Genomic DNA, 15505 nt, shown 5'->3' with positions numbered 1-15505 from the left:
GATTATAGGTTAAAACATTGAAAAAATACTACAATAAGATGATTATTATATGCTTTTATAAATAAATTAATGACATCACACTAATCTCACTGATTCTTAGTAAAATTGATTGATTTCAACCAGGAACTCTTCAGAAAATCCCTCGGATGTGGTCAGAACAGTGGCGTAGCACGGATCAGTCTATTTTTTGGGGTTTTCGTTTCGCAACTTTCTGCAAAGGCAATAAGAAAAAAACAACATTAATATTATATTCAGAGATGTGCAAAATGGGTACCCAAAACCATTTGAAATGCAAAATGGAAATGGGTCAAAACTTTTCCATTTGAAAATGCAAAATGCAAAATGGGTTTTTGAAAAGCATTTTAAATGCAAAATACCTATTTTCAAAATGCATTGAAAATGCAAAATGGTTTCTCAGGTCAAACAATTAAAATAATTATAGAATTTTTAAACAATTTTGTCATTTAATAATGGACATCAATGTAGAACAAACATATTACTTGATGGTAAATCCAAAAACACCACGACTACAGATTATGAAACCACAAAAAAATTGCGCGGGACCAATGTTTCCAATGTAAAAACATAGAAACTGCTATCTAACATTTAATATTACAGCGTCATGGCCCCATGTTCAGTACCTATTTGAATCAGTAGTTTTTGTAATGGTATCACTCAATTGCCAAGGCTCCTACCAGGGAGCAACTTGACAAATGTAAATTATCTCTCATAGCAAGGTTGAGGACAGACTGATATTTGGGGCTTATGAAAAAAAGATGAGTGGATATAGTAGGAAGAATGTTGCAAAAAAGCATTTAAAATGGAAAATGCATTGAAAAAAGCATTTAAAATGCAAAATGGTTTTTAGAAAAGCATTTAAAATGCAAAATGGAAAATACCCATTTTGCATTTCCATTTGAAATGGATTTATTTGAAATAAAGCACATCTCTGATTATATTATATTATAAGTAGTGTTTCCAAAAATCTTTGTCAAAAAATTCGTTAAATCGTCACACACAGCAGAAAATTATAACCTGTATGACATCATTTACAAAGAAGGCAGGGTTGCAAAAAACAGGTAAATTTGTATGTCGATAGGAATAATTTATCATTATTTCCATGAGGTTTTATGTAAGAAATAGTAGACACGCCATAACTATCAATCGAAGCATCATTTCGATGAGCTGAAGGCAAACCAAGTGATAATCACTTTGGCACCCGGAGGGGTTCCAGCGTATCTTGAATAAAACATGACATTATTCGTACATTGACCACTGGCAAGCGAACATTGAAGTATCTTGCACAGAAAAATAAAGTGTGGTAAAGTAAGGTTTGCAGCACAGTCCATTGCGGGACTTTTCAAGCCGACTAATACTACAAGTTGGGTTGCATATCGATATAAAAATACAAATATATTCCTAGAGAATCAGGGATGTGCCTTGTGCACTTTAATAAAATATATGCACCGATAATTGTTTTTTTGGCTTTCATAATGTTATGAATTCGTGGTATTATATATTTTATGTTACTTAATTTATTTATTTATTCAAGGAAAAATTATTGTACACTAAGGACGGGTTGTTTCGGAGAATTTGAACAATTATTCAAATTTCAAAGTTTTTTTTTTTTTTTTGTATTAGGCAATTCACCCTACAGAGAGTGCTATGTGCCGTTAAAGTTAAGGGAGATGGTTATAATTTTATGGGAAATCTATACGGGAATAGAAAATCTCAAATATTGAAGTCATTCAAGTCTATGAACTTGTATAGAACTGAGAAAATGCGAGAATTGTTGAGAGAAAGTAAATAAGGAATACTAAGGGGAGATTGGTGGGTGATTTTTATAAGTAAACGATAAATGCCTTTGAAAGATGAATGATTTTTACAATTAAAGAAAACATGATCAAGAGTCTCATTTTCCATGCCGCACTGGCAGAGTGGACTATCTAGGACCCGGATTTTAAACAAATGGGATGGATGCAATGGAGCAATGACCAATTCTCATTCTCGAGATACAGGATATAAATCTTTTGGATTTTTTAATTTCAAAGTTAATTCTCAAGTTCGTTGAAAGATTTTTTCAAGTTTTGTTATTATTTCAGTTCTGTCAAGCAATGATATAAAAACAGAACTTTCACAGAACCTGAAAATGAATGTTGAAATTTGAAGTATTGTTCAAATTCTCCGAAACAACCTGTCCTGTAAGAGATATAACTTTTTTCAAGTTTATTGTAATATAAAATTATGGCTAAGCACTTAGGTGTTAGGGTTTACGTATTATTTAAATTACATTGCAGTTGCAGAAGACGTTGACAAGGTAAACAAATTCACTCACTGATGTAAGTTTCTCTCCTTGTAGTCCTTGGGCGCCCCTCTCCGCGGTCGGCTCATCACCTGCTGTTCAGTGCTGTTTTCTTCAGATGATCTGCTGTGGAAAAAGTGCTTCCTTTAAATCAAGATAAAAAGTGGTTGCATCATTTTAAATTTGCACCGTTTAAAAAAAAACAGGTTTTATGAAAAAAGCAAAGTATTCATTTTATAATGATGGTTTTTGATACCTGAACCTGAGACGTTGAAGGGGACAAGGAATCATTTTTTTTTTAAATTTTTCATAACCTAAAAATGAAAAATTTTTATATTATAAAGTTTCTTTGTATAGACAGACTTTCATTTATCGTCAGTTTAAGTATAATACCGCGGACAAAATAAAAACTATCTAGCGGTATACACTCAAGGCCGGCCCTGAGCCAAAACGGTGCCTGGAGTGAGTGAAATTTTGGTGCCCCTTGTCAAAATCAGTATACGCTTGGGTAGGTGGATCACCAATGGCGGCTTGTGACTTTTGAGTGCTAAGTTTGAAAAAATCGACATTATTGATGTTAGTCCAAACAGATTTTTTTTTTCGAAAATTCGATTTATTTGTATGATAATTTTTAGAAAATTTCAGCTCGGTTCACGGATTTCCCGAAAATCTTCATACAAAAACCGAATTTTCGAAAAAAAAAAAAAGAAAGACGTTTTCGGATACAACATCAATAACGCAATTTTTTGGAATATAAGCACTCTAGTACACCCAAAAGTCACGAGCCGCCACTGGTGATCAATGGATTTTTAGAAAATTTCAGCTCACGCACTGCAATGCTGTCCGAAACGTTGGCTAAAGAAGGAGGTGGAGAAACACGGCATAATACCCCAAAAACAAATCACTATGTGGTAAATGGATGTTTATCAGAAGTGTAAAATTTAAGAGTTTTATTACAGTAAGGGGGAAGTCATTATAAACGCTTAAGAGGATTGCAATTACTGTTACAGGGTTATTAATATTCATTATGTTCCACTCCTATCAAAGATTGGCTACCATCACACACAACGGGACTCTTGGGAGTGCAGCCCGAACTAGACATACTGTGCTACTTTCAAACCATTTTCTACACTACATTTTTCATTGCGTATACTATCTACAGTGAAATCCATTAAAGAAGATCCCACATTTTTCCCGTGAAAATATTACAAGAGAACTTATAAATTCATAGCTTACAATAAGAGAGTCGAACCCCGGGAGCTGGGGGTGTTGGGTGATGAATGTTCGCTGGTTTTTTTGGGAGTTGTCACTTTGGGCCCAGATCTTGATTTCGATTTTTTTTCTGCTGTCTTTTTTGCTTTCGGTTGTTTTCTGCGGGGAGACATTTTGGCGGAATCTATTTCCATTTTATCCAGTGCGACTTTGGCGTTTAATAGTTTCTTTCTCATTTTAGGCCTGGAAAAATATAGCAATATTATGATATATAGATTTTCGATGAAGTTTTACAATTTTAAAAATTGTAAAACTTCATGGATATAGATTTTCCTGCATTGTTCACAACATCTCATTAACCTCGGCAAAATGGATTCACAACTATCAAAAAGGGCAATGATAAAAATAAAATAACTTACTGAGGTTCTTCCAACGACTCAATGGCAGGACTAGGAACTACAGTGTCATCATGTTCAGGCGTTTCTTCCACCTTCTTGTTGACATTCTGTGGAAGTCCAATAGGCGTAGATTGGTAGTCAGGAGCAGCTGGGTATGTTTTATCAAAGAAAGACGTCTCTTCTTGGGGCACATCTTTGGAAGATGCATTGTTTGTGGTTGAATCTGGCATCTGTGATTCTTCACTTTTATTATTAGATGTATTGCTATTCGATGTTTTCTTTTTCTATAAGGAATGAAATAGATATTTAAATTTATTGAGAAAATACTATGGACGGGTTGTTCCACAGAAATTCAAATGTAACATTGTCATCAAAGGGACCATCAGGGCCATTTTGTTTTTTTGACAGCCGTATGCCGATTCTGAGTCGGTTTAAACTTTTGAACAAATTGTGATCAGCAGAAGAGAACAACTATCACGTTGTTAAGGTTGTCAGTTTATTACAATTTGATAGAAAGTTGAAACACACCTAGAATCAGCGATTAATGGCAACCTTTCAAACGTCAAAAAAACAAAATGGTGCTGAATGGCCATTTGATGACTTTGTCACACGTGAATTTCTCCTGATAGGCCTGATAAATATTATAAAATTGCATAGAAATTACGCTACATTCGATGTATCTTATTCCTATATAAATTCACGTGTTTCTTTTGTCACTGCTTCTAAACACCCTAAATATTAATCCCATACATTCTGATGACAACATGCTACTAGCGGCATGAGTTATGCACTTGGTTTTCCTTCATACATTTGAATGGATTTTACCTGAAATTATACTCTTTATTTTACGTTAATAAATCAAAGAAATTGAAAAAAAAAATAAAGCAGCTATTAAATCTGTCTTTGATGGTTTAGAAAGGTATTACAATACTTGTGAGAAATTTTACAAAAAGATTTATACATATTTTATTGTATAAAAAAAAATCTAACATTACATATAAATCAATATATGTATTTGATAATTCAAAACACACACAAAATTACTTTTTTCATCCATCTTATAATCAAGACTCACACTGCTGCCCAACCGACTTCCGACATAACTACCCTCCTTTACACTGTACAGACAGGAGTGGTCTTGTGTGATATCACAAAATGCATACAAAAATGTGTACATCAACATTGAAGATGCTTCATAACTTCAACTTGAACACAGAATGGTAAATGAAACTAACACAATTTTGCTGAATTAACCTTTCTTTTTTATAATTATACTTTCATGGTGTAAACTAAGTTTACATAATTAAGAACATTTTATTTGCTAGGATTTAACAAAATCATTTCACCAACTGTAACCTGTCAACGTTTTTTGGCATCTTGAAAAACGATTTCGCAAAGTAAACCACGGAATCTTCTTTTTGGAATTTTTTTTTTTATCAATATTGATCAAAAAATACAAAATTAGAAAGTGCAAAACACCACCACCAAGTACTAAATAAATTCTATTTGCCGCCATTGAACGCAATATCAAAGACAATATGCTAGATTAGCTCCCTCTAGCGGCTAGAGTTGTTGGTATTGCCACTATTTTACTAGAGTTGGACTATTATTAATATTATTAGGTATTTGCTGCTACTTTTGATAGAATAAAACACTAAATTAATAGCTGTCATTCCCATCTCTAGTTCAAATTGAAGTATGTATTTATATTTGGTGTAAAAAATATAAATACTAGCTAAATTGCTGGAGATTTTAACCACCTTTAGGTATACCATTGAAAAAACAAGTGAGCATAGTTAAAATAAACAAACCTTGCGTGTGGCCACAAACATGTCTCGCCGTGTGGTGACATTGTCATAGCGCCAGCTCGGACCCTCCATAGGATCTTCGTCAACTGCTGAAGATTGGCTATTTTGTTCGCTGTAGAAAAGAAATTAAATCTAGATGAGCCCTCTTCAAGAGCAATAAATGAAAATTGTCGATTAATTATTAGTCATATTGTATTGGAATTAGGGAAGGAACTTCAAAGGAATATTTTAAGCTATATTTGAATATTGCATTCTAAAAATTCATTGCATAAACAAAAGCAATGGAGTGGGTTTTGACAGGTGGATTATTGGCGGGAAAACATAGCTTCGGAGGGAAACAGGGGGGTTTAGATTGGAATAATTAATAATTAACATAAAATGGAAATTTACCTTTTAGAACTTTCGTCTTCCAGCGTTCTGCTTAAGGCCACAAATGGGTTAGGTTTTGGTGAACTAATCAACTGAAGTAAAAAACACAAACTATGAGTAGCTATAGGTAATGTATGATAAAAATGATTTATAAATTATAATTCAGTACTCTCTCACTAATCCGCCACCACAAAAACTGGACAAGTTTCCAATTAGTGAAAGCGACGTGTATACGCACATACAAAATATGGTAAAAATTAAAACAGGTATATCATATAAAAAATCGATCTTTAGCTGTCGATATTTGGTAAAATTTTAATATTTTGATAGTTAAGGTGTCATATTTAAGCTAAGACTCCATTTCGTAAATTTATTCAAACAATAGACGAGGCAGAACGAAACAAACAGAAACACAATCTACAGTTGCCAGAATATACAAAGGACTAACTGAAATGCCCTAAAACTACAATAATGAACCCTGGTGACTAATAAAATGGTCAGCGAGAGCAAGCTAGATGGCAGTACAGTCACCAAGTTTGTAAGACTAAGATAACGTCAACACAAAGCTTGACACTCGAGTCGATGCACGCGGCGGACAACTAAATTTAACATACAATTAGTAAAAATAATGGCAGATTATAGTAGTTGTCGGATAATTGAGCGGCGGATTACTGAGAGAGTACCGCAAATAACATTATATTATAAACCTACTTTTGAGTTCTCCGATTCTTCTATGAGACATTCCAAACTGAAAATAAACCAATTTAAGATATTAATTAAACAACAATACATTGGCCCCTTCGGCACCGCCATCTTTATTAATACATGCCGTGCTATAGAAAATGAACTGACACTTAAAGAGACTTGTTTTCAGACTTTTGCATTGGGTTTAGCTATTAGATTAGTACCAAACCCTGGTTCAAACCTATACATACTAACTATACTACTATTATTACAAACCCAGTGCAAGAGTCCGAAAACAGGTCTTTTTAACTGTCGGTTCATTTCCTACAGCATGGCCTGTATTAATAAAAGATGGCGGTGCTTTCGGGTGATATATGATTTTTACCTTCCGACTTAAAGTTAAAATTATAACAATAAATTCCTTCCAAAGATACAAACCATAATTTTTTTAAATCAGTGCTGCAAAGATGGGAAAATTAGTGACAAATCATTTTAAAGAGACCCTTGCCTGTGTAGTGATGTACTAAATGGATCAAAAAATAAGTTTATTTAATAATAATTTCATTTTTGTTAGGAAGCTGAAGCACGAAACAAAAAAACATACAAAGAACATTGTCGAATTGAATAGCGAGTCTATATTCAACAGAATTGATAAACATTAAACACCCAATATATTTGGGCATTTACGGAATAAGAGGGTACCGTGGGAAGGCATTCCAAACTAGTTCAAATAAGGGTTTTTAAACTTTCGATACAATCGGCGTGCACAAATACATTCATATGAGTCTTCTTTAAATGTTTTGCCTTTACGGTTAGAACAATTGACGGCCGGCATAGTCCAGTGGTAACGCATTGGACTGCCATTCCGAAGGTCGCGGGTTCGAACCCGGCGTGCGCAAATAAATTTTATTTGATTGATTTGTGTTATTTCACAATTAATTAATTAAAATAATATATAGTATATTTGCGGCACGTTCCAGAGTGGAAGATACTACCAGTATCGCCCTGGTGTAAGACCACCATTCAGAATTGAAACGTTGCTCCAAATGGCTTTAGCCGTGTTTAGTGACTAGATCTGAATAGCCAGGTACTTCCCCACCTTCCTCTTTCCCTTCCCCACTTACCTTCAGCCTCACAACATCCCCCAATTGGGGATGCCATAGTCTCACTGGCTCCAGACGGGAGCAGTTGGGACTCTTGTGAGGTATTCACTATAAAAAATAAAAAAAAACAATCAAGTATTTACTGATTTCACAAATTACACGTAGACTAAAAGTATGAATAATATGATTAATCTCTTATTGTTTTGTACCTCTTCAGAGACATATAAAGTTGGTATAAAAAATAGTGTTATATTCTTCACGTTGGCCGTTTAAATGCAATCTATCCCATCAAGCAACACGTTTTAGTAAAACTTCATGGATGATATATGCGACATCCGCATATGGGGATACCCGCCGATGGATCACACATGCGACAGATAAATGCCGAGTAGATCTGGCTAAGAGGTAAAGGGAAAAAGATTATGCTAACCGTGATCTGTACTCAAAACAGCCTTCGGGGAGGAAGTTCACTGTACTCCCATCGCCGTCGGTAAACATTTCATTTACATTTTGATCTTCAACACCTGCTAGAAAATAATAAAAAACGAAAAAAAATTATAAACTAAAAAATCAATGAGTCTGTGTGCGTGTACTGGTAATGCAATCATTGGATTAAATTGGATAGGCACATAAAATTAATATTACTCTTACCTTCCTGTTCCGGTTCCTCTGCGATAGTCGGTGGCATCAAAGGACTTGTGGCTGGTTGGTTAAATACGTCAATTATAGGGGCAGATGGGAACACCTGTTTTGGAGTCATCGATAATGCTCTTCTGTTGGGACTGTCCACCCGGCAGAGTGATACACAAAGATCTGAATTTGTAAATATAATAATATTAAATACTGAAACAACAGGTAAACTTAAAATGATTCCATAAATTGCTCTTTTGTAGGTGGCGCTAATTTAATTATTTTATGAAAAAACACTTTTTGTAAGTTATGCTTAAAAATATTAAGACAAATTCATATGCGGTATATGAACATAAATAAAAAATGATTTGATTGTCTTACGACTTTATTTATTTTTAAGAAACAAACAGCTTTTTAATACAAAGATAAATAAACATAGGAGGACAAAGGGATTAAGCCAAAAAAGTTTCTTATACTAATGTTGGTAAGAGATAGGAGTTCTATTTTGCATTAAACTAACAATAAGATAAGAGGAAGATAGGATGGGGATAGGAGATGCTCTTGATACTTTCTATTCTTCGGGATATTTCTGAAGGTTATTATTAAATTTTGTGTTATTCTGTGCACATATACGGAATTACAAACAGGAATTGGTTAGTTAGTTCTGCATGTGGACAAATGAAAAAAATCAGTTTGTCGGGTTGGACATGACAGTAAGTGGATTTGTATAAAATTGTGTATAATCAAATGAGTCCAGGTTTAAATTTGATTTGTGTGACTTTTTTATATTTGGCACTAGTAATCATTATTTTTGCATACGCTGATCTGACAACTTCTGACAAGCTACTTGCTTGACAGGCACCGATTTTTTCGATGAATAGGTTTTCAATAAACACAATAATGTTATATTTACATAAATTCCTAAATATGTGCCTAAAACAAGTTTTCTAGAATAGCTAGTCTGCTGTATTTATTTGAATTATGTGTAGACGAATGGATGACACAGGTATATATTTATCTCAGTGGAAAAATCATTTATAATCATATTTTATGTAGATAAATAAACAGATCCAGGGTTAATTAACACCAAATCAAATGTCAGAAAAAAAAATACTGAGATTTTAACTCTAAACCTTCAGCTATTCGGGCGTCCACTCAAGACAACTGGGCTATCGAGTCAAAGATAATATTTAGAGTTGGTGGTACCGATGTACGCATCTAAGGCTAGGAATACATGAACTGCATCAAGCAGTCGATATTCTAAATTCATACGCTTCTATATATATACACTTCTGCTACGAGCAGTCGATATGGACTGCTCATAGCAGAAGTTTCAAAGACAAGGTTAGGAGAATGATCTATGGATATAATAACACGCCGATTTCACACTATGAGAAAACTCACCTAGCATTTCCACTTGTTGGGTCGGCGCTGAAACTTCTCGGGAAGCAACACTTTCACTTTCTTCTGCATTTTCAGCAGAACCATTGGTTTCGGCAGATACTGAAGATGCTTTGGAAAATAATAATATTAAAAAAATACATTTATTAATCAATGCTCCTTACATCAGTTCACTAAAATATCAGATATGAAGCACAAAATGCCAAATGATTAAAAAATATATATTACAAAGATTATTTTGAAGTTGGTTTATCGCGTTGGTTGATTTTGTATTTATGAGATGGCTTCCTTCTTCTTGGACTAACATTTCGGATAATGTGGTAATGTCCATCTCAGGCAGATGTGACACACCATAACAATAAACATTAAAATCATCGGGGAATACCTTACCTATAACTTCAGGTTCAAATATGGCACGAGATATTCGAATGACCGGTTTTTTTATGGTTATACCCTTTATCATGGGGTGCACGTGGTTGACATTATTGGTGACAACTGTGCTTGTACTCCGCTTGGGAGATGAAGAGTTTCCTCTCAATTCTAAAACAACAAGCGGTAGGCACTTACTTTACAAAATTATTTAATTTAATGTCCATATTAAATGGATTGTATTGGTGGGTGTTCTCCCTAGAGAAACATTCACATTGTACTCACCAGTGGTTTGGCTACTGAATACTTCCAGAGTCTTCCGAATATGTTCTGATCCAATTACAATATTTGTCAAAGAGCTAGTTAAACTTTGTTTGATGAGATGTTCCATATTTCTAAATTTCAACAGCTGTTCTCTGTAACTCTTTAAAATAAAATAACAAAATAGATTAAAGAATGCATTATGTAATCCTTAATTGACAAGTCTTTGAACTCTTGTTGGTTCAAATACTCAGAATGAAATAGGCTTAAATTTCCGTACTCCGCTTACTTATTAACCTTTAATAGGGAATTTGAGTTCATTTTTTTAAATTTATTTTATGAACGAATTGAATGTGGATTCAAATATAAATACAGTGGTACCTCGACATGCGAGTTTAATTCGTTCCGCAATCTTGCTCGTATCTTGAATTACTCGTATATCTATGCAGATTTCCCCATACAAAACAATTAGACTACCATTAATCTGTTCCAACCCCCAAAATGTCACCCCAGTTATTTTTGTTACGTGTTCACCTGCTGATCCATGGGCTGCAGGATAGGAGTGGTGTTGGGTGGTAGGTAGAGAACCTTTATAAATTTGAACTCCTCGAGGATGTCATCTTCGAGGTTTGGTGGATGAGCAGGGGCATTGTCGAGGATGAGAAGGGCTTGCACGGGTAGGTTTTTTTCCTGTAGATATTTCTTAACAGAAGAGCCGAAAACCAGGTTTACCCACTCCACAAAGAACTTCCTGGTGACCCATGCCTTCGGGTTCGACCTCCACATAACTTGCAGTTTTTTTTTCAAAATCTTATGTGACTTAAATGCTCTGGGGTTTTCCGAATGGTATACGAGCAGAGGCTTGATCTTGCAGTCGCCACTCGCATTGGCGCACAGTGCTAGACTCAATCTGTCCTTCATAGGTTTGTGGCCAGGCATCATCTTCTTCTCTGCCGTTATATATATTATATAAGCCCCTGAGGTGATATCTCACAAAAGCGGCGCTATATAAATCATCCAATAAATAAATAAATAAAATAGGTGTGGGAGCACGCTGCTAACTGATTCACTGGCCGTGGTGGGCGTGGCCGCGCACGCGCACTACCGGCCGACCTGCTAAACCGAACTCGTATCTCCAATTTCGCTCATAACTCGAAGCAAAAAATCACAATCGTATCTCGAAAAACTCGTATGTTGGGGCACTCGTATGTCGAGGTACCACTGTACTGTTGTTTTTTTTAATCTTTGTTTTCATGGTTAAATTAATTCTCCACGTTTTAATATTTATTAGCCCGCCAAAACGATCGCAATCCGAGCGGTAAGAAGCGGGAGGGTGCGCGACATCATCCGTGCGCTGAACATCCTGTGGTTAGTGCATTTTGTATGGAGAATTTTTTTCATTCTAAGGAATTCCAGTAAATTTTTTTAAGCAATTATGTTAGAATTTCTGTTTCTGGCCCAAAACATGGCCAGAAAAAGCCCGTAAATTGAAGCCTACAAGTATATATACAAGGACTCACCAGAACTTACCAATTTAATAAATTTTCATATTCCGTCAAGATCAACCTGACAATCTGATTTATTTTATTTTCCCCCGTGTAGAACAAATATTAGAAAAAATTCCCGGAATTCCTTGTGTATGTGCACAATACATAATTTCACCGCATTGACATTTTTAGTAATAACCTAAAGAAATATCGATATGAAGTAATGCGTACGATTGATTATTAATATGTGAGTATGGAATGTATCGGGTGCATCTCCTATCCTCTTCCTCTTCCTATAACCCAAAATTAATTTTAAGATATTAAAACTTCATTTCCAATTAACTTTAGCATAAGAAACTTCTGTGGTTTGACTTCAGTTCACTTGTATATTATGTAAAAGCTGTTTGTTTAAATAAATATATTGAGAATCGGCGTTCTTCGATCGACAAGAATATATTTTTTTAAATCTAAATAGTTGTTTTGAGAAGAAAGTGTTCAAAAGAGTCAAATTCCTTATTGGGTGATTTGTTTAGAGAAGAAAGTGTTCAAAAGAGTGACATTTATTTACTAGATGTATTGAAGTTATTTCTTTTTTTAAACAAAGTTCAAAATTTCTCATGTTTTGACACTATGTTTGTTAATTGATAGTATGATGTGATGTTTGCCGAAAGGTTCTGCTTCAATCTAAAATGCACACATTATTTAAATAAACCATACTAAGAACCTAATAACCGATTTTATGCATGTTTTTCAATCTCCTCGCGTAAACAGTTATCACTTTTACTAATTATGTTCCAATAAAGTGTTATTTCAATAATTTGTTCATATTAGAAGTAAGCAGAGTACGGATATTTTAAATGAAATAGTTTAGTAACCAGACTTACATTGTTTTCAATGGCGAGATCATTATTCTCTTTCATCACAACATGTTTCTCATTCATCAATCTATTATTTTCTAATCTCCAAAACTGAAGTCTCTGTGCCAGTTCAAAGTTCTGTAATTTAAGTTGTTGGATAACTTCATCCGGGGTTGAGATCTTTTCTTCCATCCTGAAATACAAAAAGGACGCATTACAATACAACTCCTCTTTAGTGCATTCATCGAGAAAGTAGTTGAGATCTGATGATCAGTGCAATATGTTTTGGAACTTGCTGTCTAGCAGTGCCCTCACTGTTTTTGCGCTAAAATTGTCAAATTAAGCCAAATCTCGACGGTATGAGAAGTAATTATGAACTTACCTTGGGGCAAACGTATTATGCTTCATTTTAGTTGAAATAATAAAGGAAAAACATGGAAAAAAACAGAAAATAGTTTGAGATAGACATTTATTAACAAATTATAAGCGGCCATGTTGATTTCTAATAATGTAATTTTTTTTACAAGTTTACTATACTACCTAACCTAACCTAACCAGTGGGATATTTTGATAAATATGTCGGTAAAGTTTCGATCGCGCTGGCCTCGCTTATTATGAATATTTTTTAGATAAAACCTTTAGATTCACCTTAATTACTATATAACACAACTTTTTGCATTTGTGATACAAAAGAAAGTGCCCCCTTTATAGCGCCTGCTCGCATCAAGGGAAGAAAAACATCCCAGTTTTCAAGTAGTTTAGCGGCTACGCTAGGTTTGTGTAACATGGTTTGTGATTCAAAAGAAAGTGTCCCCTTAATACCGCCTGCTCACGTCAGGGCAAGAAAAACATCCCAGTTTTCAAATAGTTTAGCGGCTACGCTAGGTTTGTGTAACATGGTTTTTGAGATATATATACCATGTTACACAAAAAGCCGCTAAACTATTTGAAAACTGGGATGTTTTTCTTGCCTTGACGTGAGCAGGCGGTATAAAAGGGACACTTTCTTTTGAATCACAAACCATGTTACACATTTTCAAACCATTTTCCACCGCCCCGAATGCAAAAAGTTGTGTCGTACAGTAATTAAGGTGAATCTAAAGGTTTTATCTAAAAAATATTCATAATAAGCGAGGCCAGCGCGATCGAAATTTTACCAATATGTCATATTTATTTTGAGTGTAAAAATGAAACGAAGTGAAATTTGTTCTAAGTGAAAGCTTTGCACCTGAGAACAATACCACGGGCACAGTTTGAGATCATCAGGAATTAGTAATTATGTCGGGAAAGTGTTAAATTTTATTGGGCACTCGTAGTCAGCGTATACCTATGTTTCAAACTGGCTATAAGACCAATTAAAGAGTGGCTAGGAGATTAAATGAGCGTGGTGTGGGTAGTTTTTGATTTCTTCACTGAACACATTTATAATAACAGCCTATATTCAACATTTGAAGAATAACATATTACCGTTTCGTGGCTTTGAAGAAGACATTTAATAACTAGTGAACGTTTCATGTTCGAAAATAATAAGATCAAATACAAATTTACAACGGATGAAATAACATAATGCATTAAAAAACTTAAAATTATTAACTTTAAAAAAATATGAAATGATATCCCTATATTAGTAGGTATATTACACACATCCGCAAATGAATGATGTTCTAGATCTAACACTGCGTTCGGGATTTAGTTTTGCAAAAGAGTTAATAATGATTTCTTACCTTAAAATAATATGTCAATAACTTATTTGTCAAAGTAAAACTGTCCGAATACGAAACAGAAAAATGGCATCCGTTCGGTTTTCAGTTTATTTATTAATCCATAGATCTTGTACTGTAACCGTCAAAACAAAAAGTAAAAGTAAAAACAAAGAGAAGAAAAGAAGTGGAGCGAAACTGATTCACTAGTGACTAGTGATGGGTCTCAGCAATCGCATCATCCGATTTCGAAATCGAATAATTTAATACAGTGCCCGAACACGGCCAAGAAAAAACAAACAACTAAAAAATATCTTTAAAATTAAAATATTAAAAAAAAAATTTCATTCGAATTTAATGTTTTAAGCACATATATTTAGAATGCTCGTATTGTTTATTTTTTAACATTTCGGAAGCGGGTATGGGTACCGCCGCCCCGGGAACAATTTACCATTCACACAAGAGGTTTGATACGTTTGATGACTTAGCAGGGATTCCGGGTTCTTGGGGGTGGGGTTTGTCCAGGTCTTGGCGGCGGATGCATTTGACTAAGTACTGCGTGGCGGGTCAGATCGGGAGAGACTATTTGAGGGAGAACTTTTGACTTCTCCAGCCGAACTCTCTCGCCTAGCACCAAATTGGGAGGGATGGATTCATACGTCCGCCACTCCTGAACACATTGACCTCCATATTCCTACTCACCCCTCTTACCTTTTTCCTTCCCAGAACTTCCTCCCCTTCCTTTATATAAAAAAAATACCCTAACATCCCCAAAGATGATATAGGCCCTGAAAGATTTTTTTTTCATCTTCAAAATAAATATCCCATCATAAGCATCACTCATAATGAGCAAAGCTATTACTCACTTGACATATTAAATATATACTAAATATCATTGAGATTTAGACTACTTCAAAAAGTGTA

General features: G+C 34.6%; 1 protein-coding gene across 3 annotated transcripts; it reads right to left on the bottom strand.

Moving 5' to 3' along the window:
* On the bottom strand, nt 1–14728 carry LOC149424703 (uncharacterized). 3 transcript variants are annotated; one of them, XM_089631472.1, is made up of 14 exons: nt 14606–14728; nt 12909–13074; nt 10562–10700; nt 10298–10447; nt 9911–10018; nt 8528–8689; nt 8307–8403; nt 6801–6837; nt 6111–6181; nt 5724–5832; nt 3934–4196; nt 3539–3757; nt 2336–2428; nt 1–211 (listed from the first exon to the last, which is right to left on the bottom strand). In XM_089631472.1, the coding sequence occupies exons 2-14, from the start codon at nt 13071–13073 to the stop codon at nt 181–183; spliced, it is 1644 nt and encodes a 547-aa protein (XP_089487598.1). In that variant the 5' UTR covers nt 13074; nt 14606–14728; the 3' UTR covers nt 1–180. The 3 variants fall into 3 exon arrangements, with proteins under 3 accessions (XP_089487598.1, XP_089487600.1, XP_089487599.1); XM_089631474.1 differs by having other exon boundaries at nt 2336–2425; XM_089631473.1 differs by having other exon boundaries at nt 8307–8400.
* Nucleotides 14729–15505: the final 777 nt, after the last annotated feature.

The sequence above is a fragment of the Hesperophylax consimilis genome, chromosome 4 (assembly GCF_061612785.1).
Source record: "Hesperophylax consimilis isolate HC1 chromosome 4, BYU_Hcon_1.0, whole genome shotgun sequence".
NCBI lineage: Eukaryota > Metazoa > Arthropoda > Insecta > Trichoptera > Limnephilidae > Hesperophylax > Hesperophylax consimilis.
Note: the sequence above shows the minus strand (reverse complement) of the source record. Positions and strands in the feature narration are given on the sequence as shown.

What these genes read in the sequence shown, in the direction of transcription:
- LOC149424703 (XM_089631472.1), bottom strand. Translation starts at nt 13,073, where the DNA reads ATGGAAGAAAAGATCTCAACCCCGGATGAAGTTATCCAACAACTTAAA. An exon ending in TGTTTGTGGCCACACGCAAG is followed by an intron (nt 4,197 to 5,723) that starts GTTTGTTTATTT and finishes CATTCCTTATAG; the next exon opens with AAAAAGAAAACATCGAATAG. An exon ending in AAGGAGAGAAACTTACATCA is followed by an intron (nt 212 to 2,335) that starts GTGAGTGAATTT and finishes TTGCCTTTGCAG; the next exon opens with AAAGTTGCGAAACGAAAACC.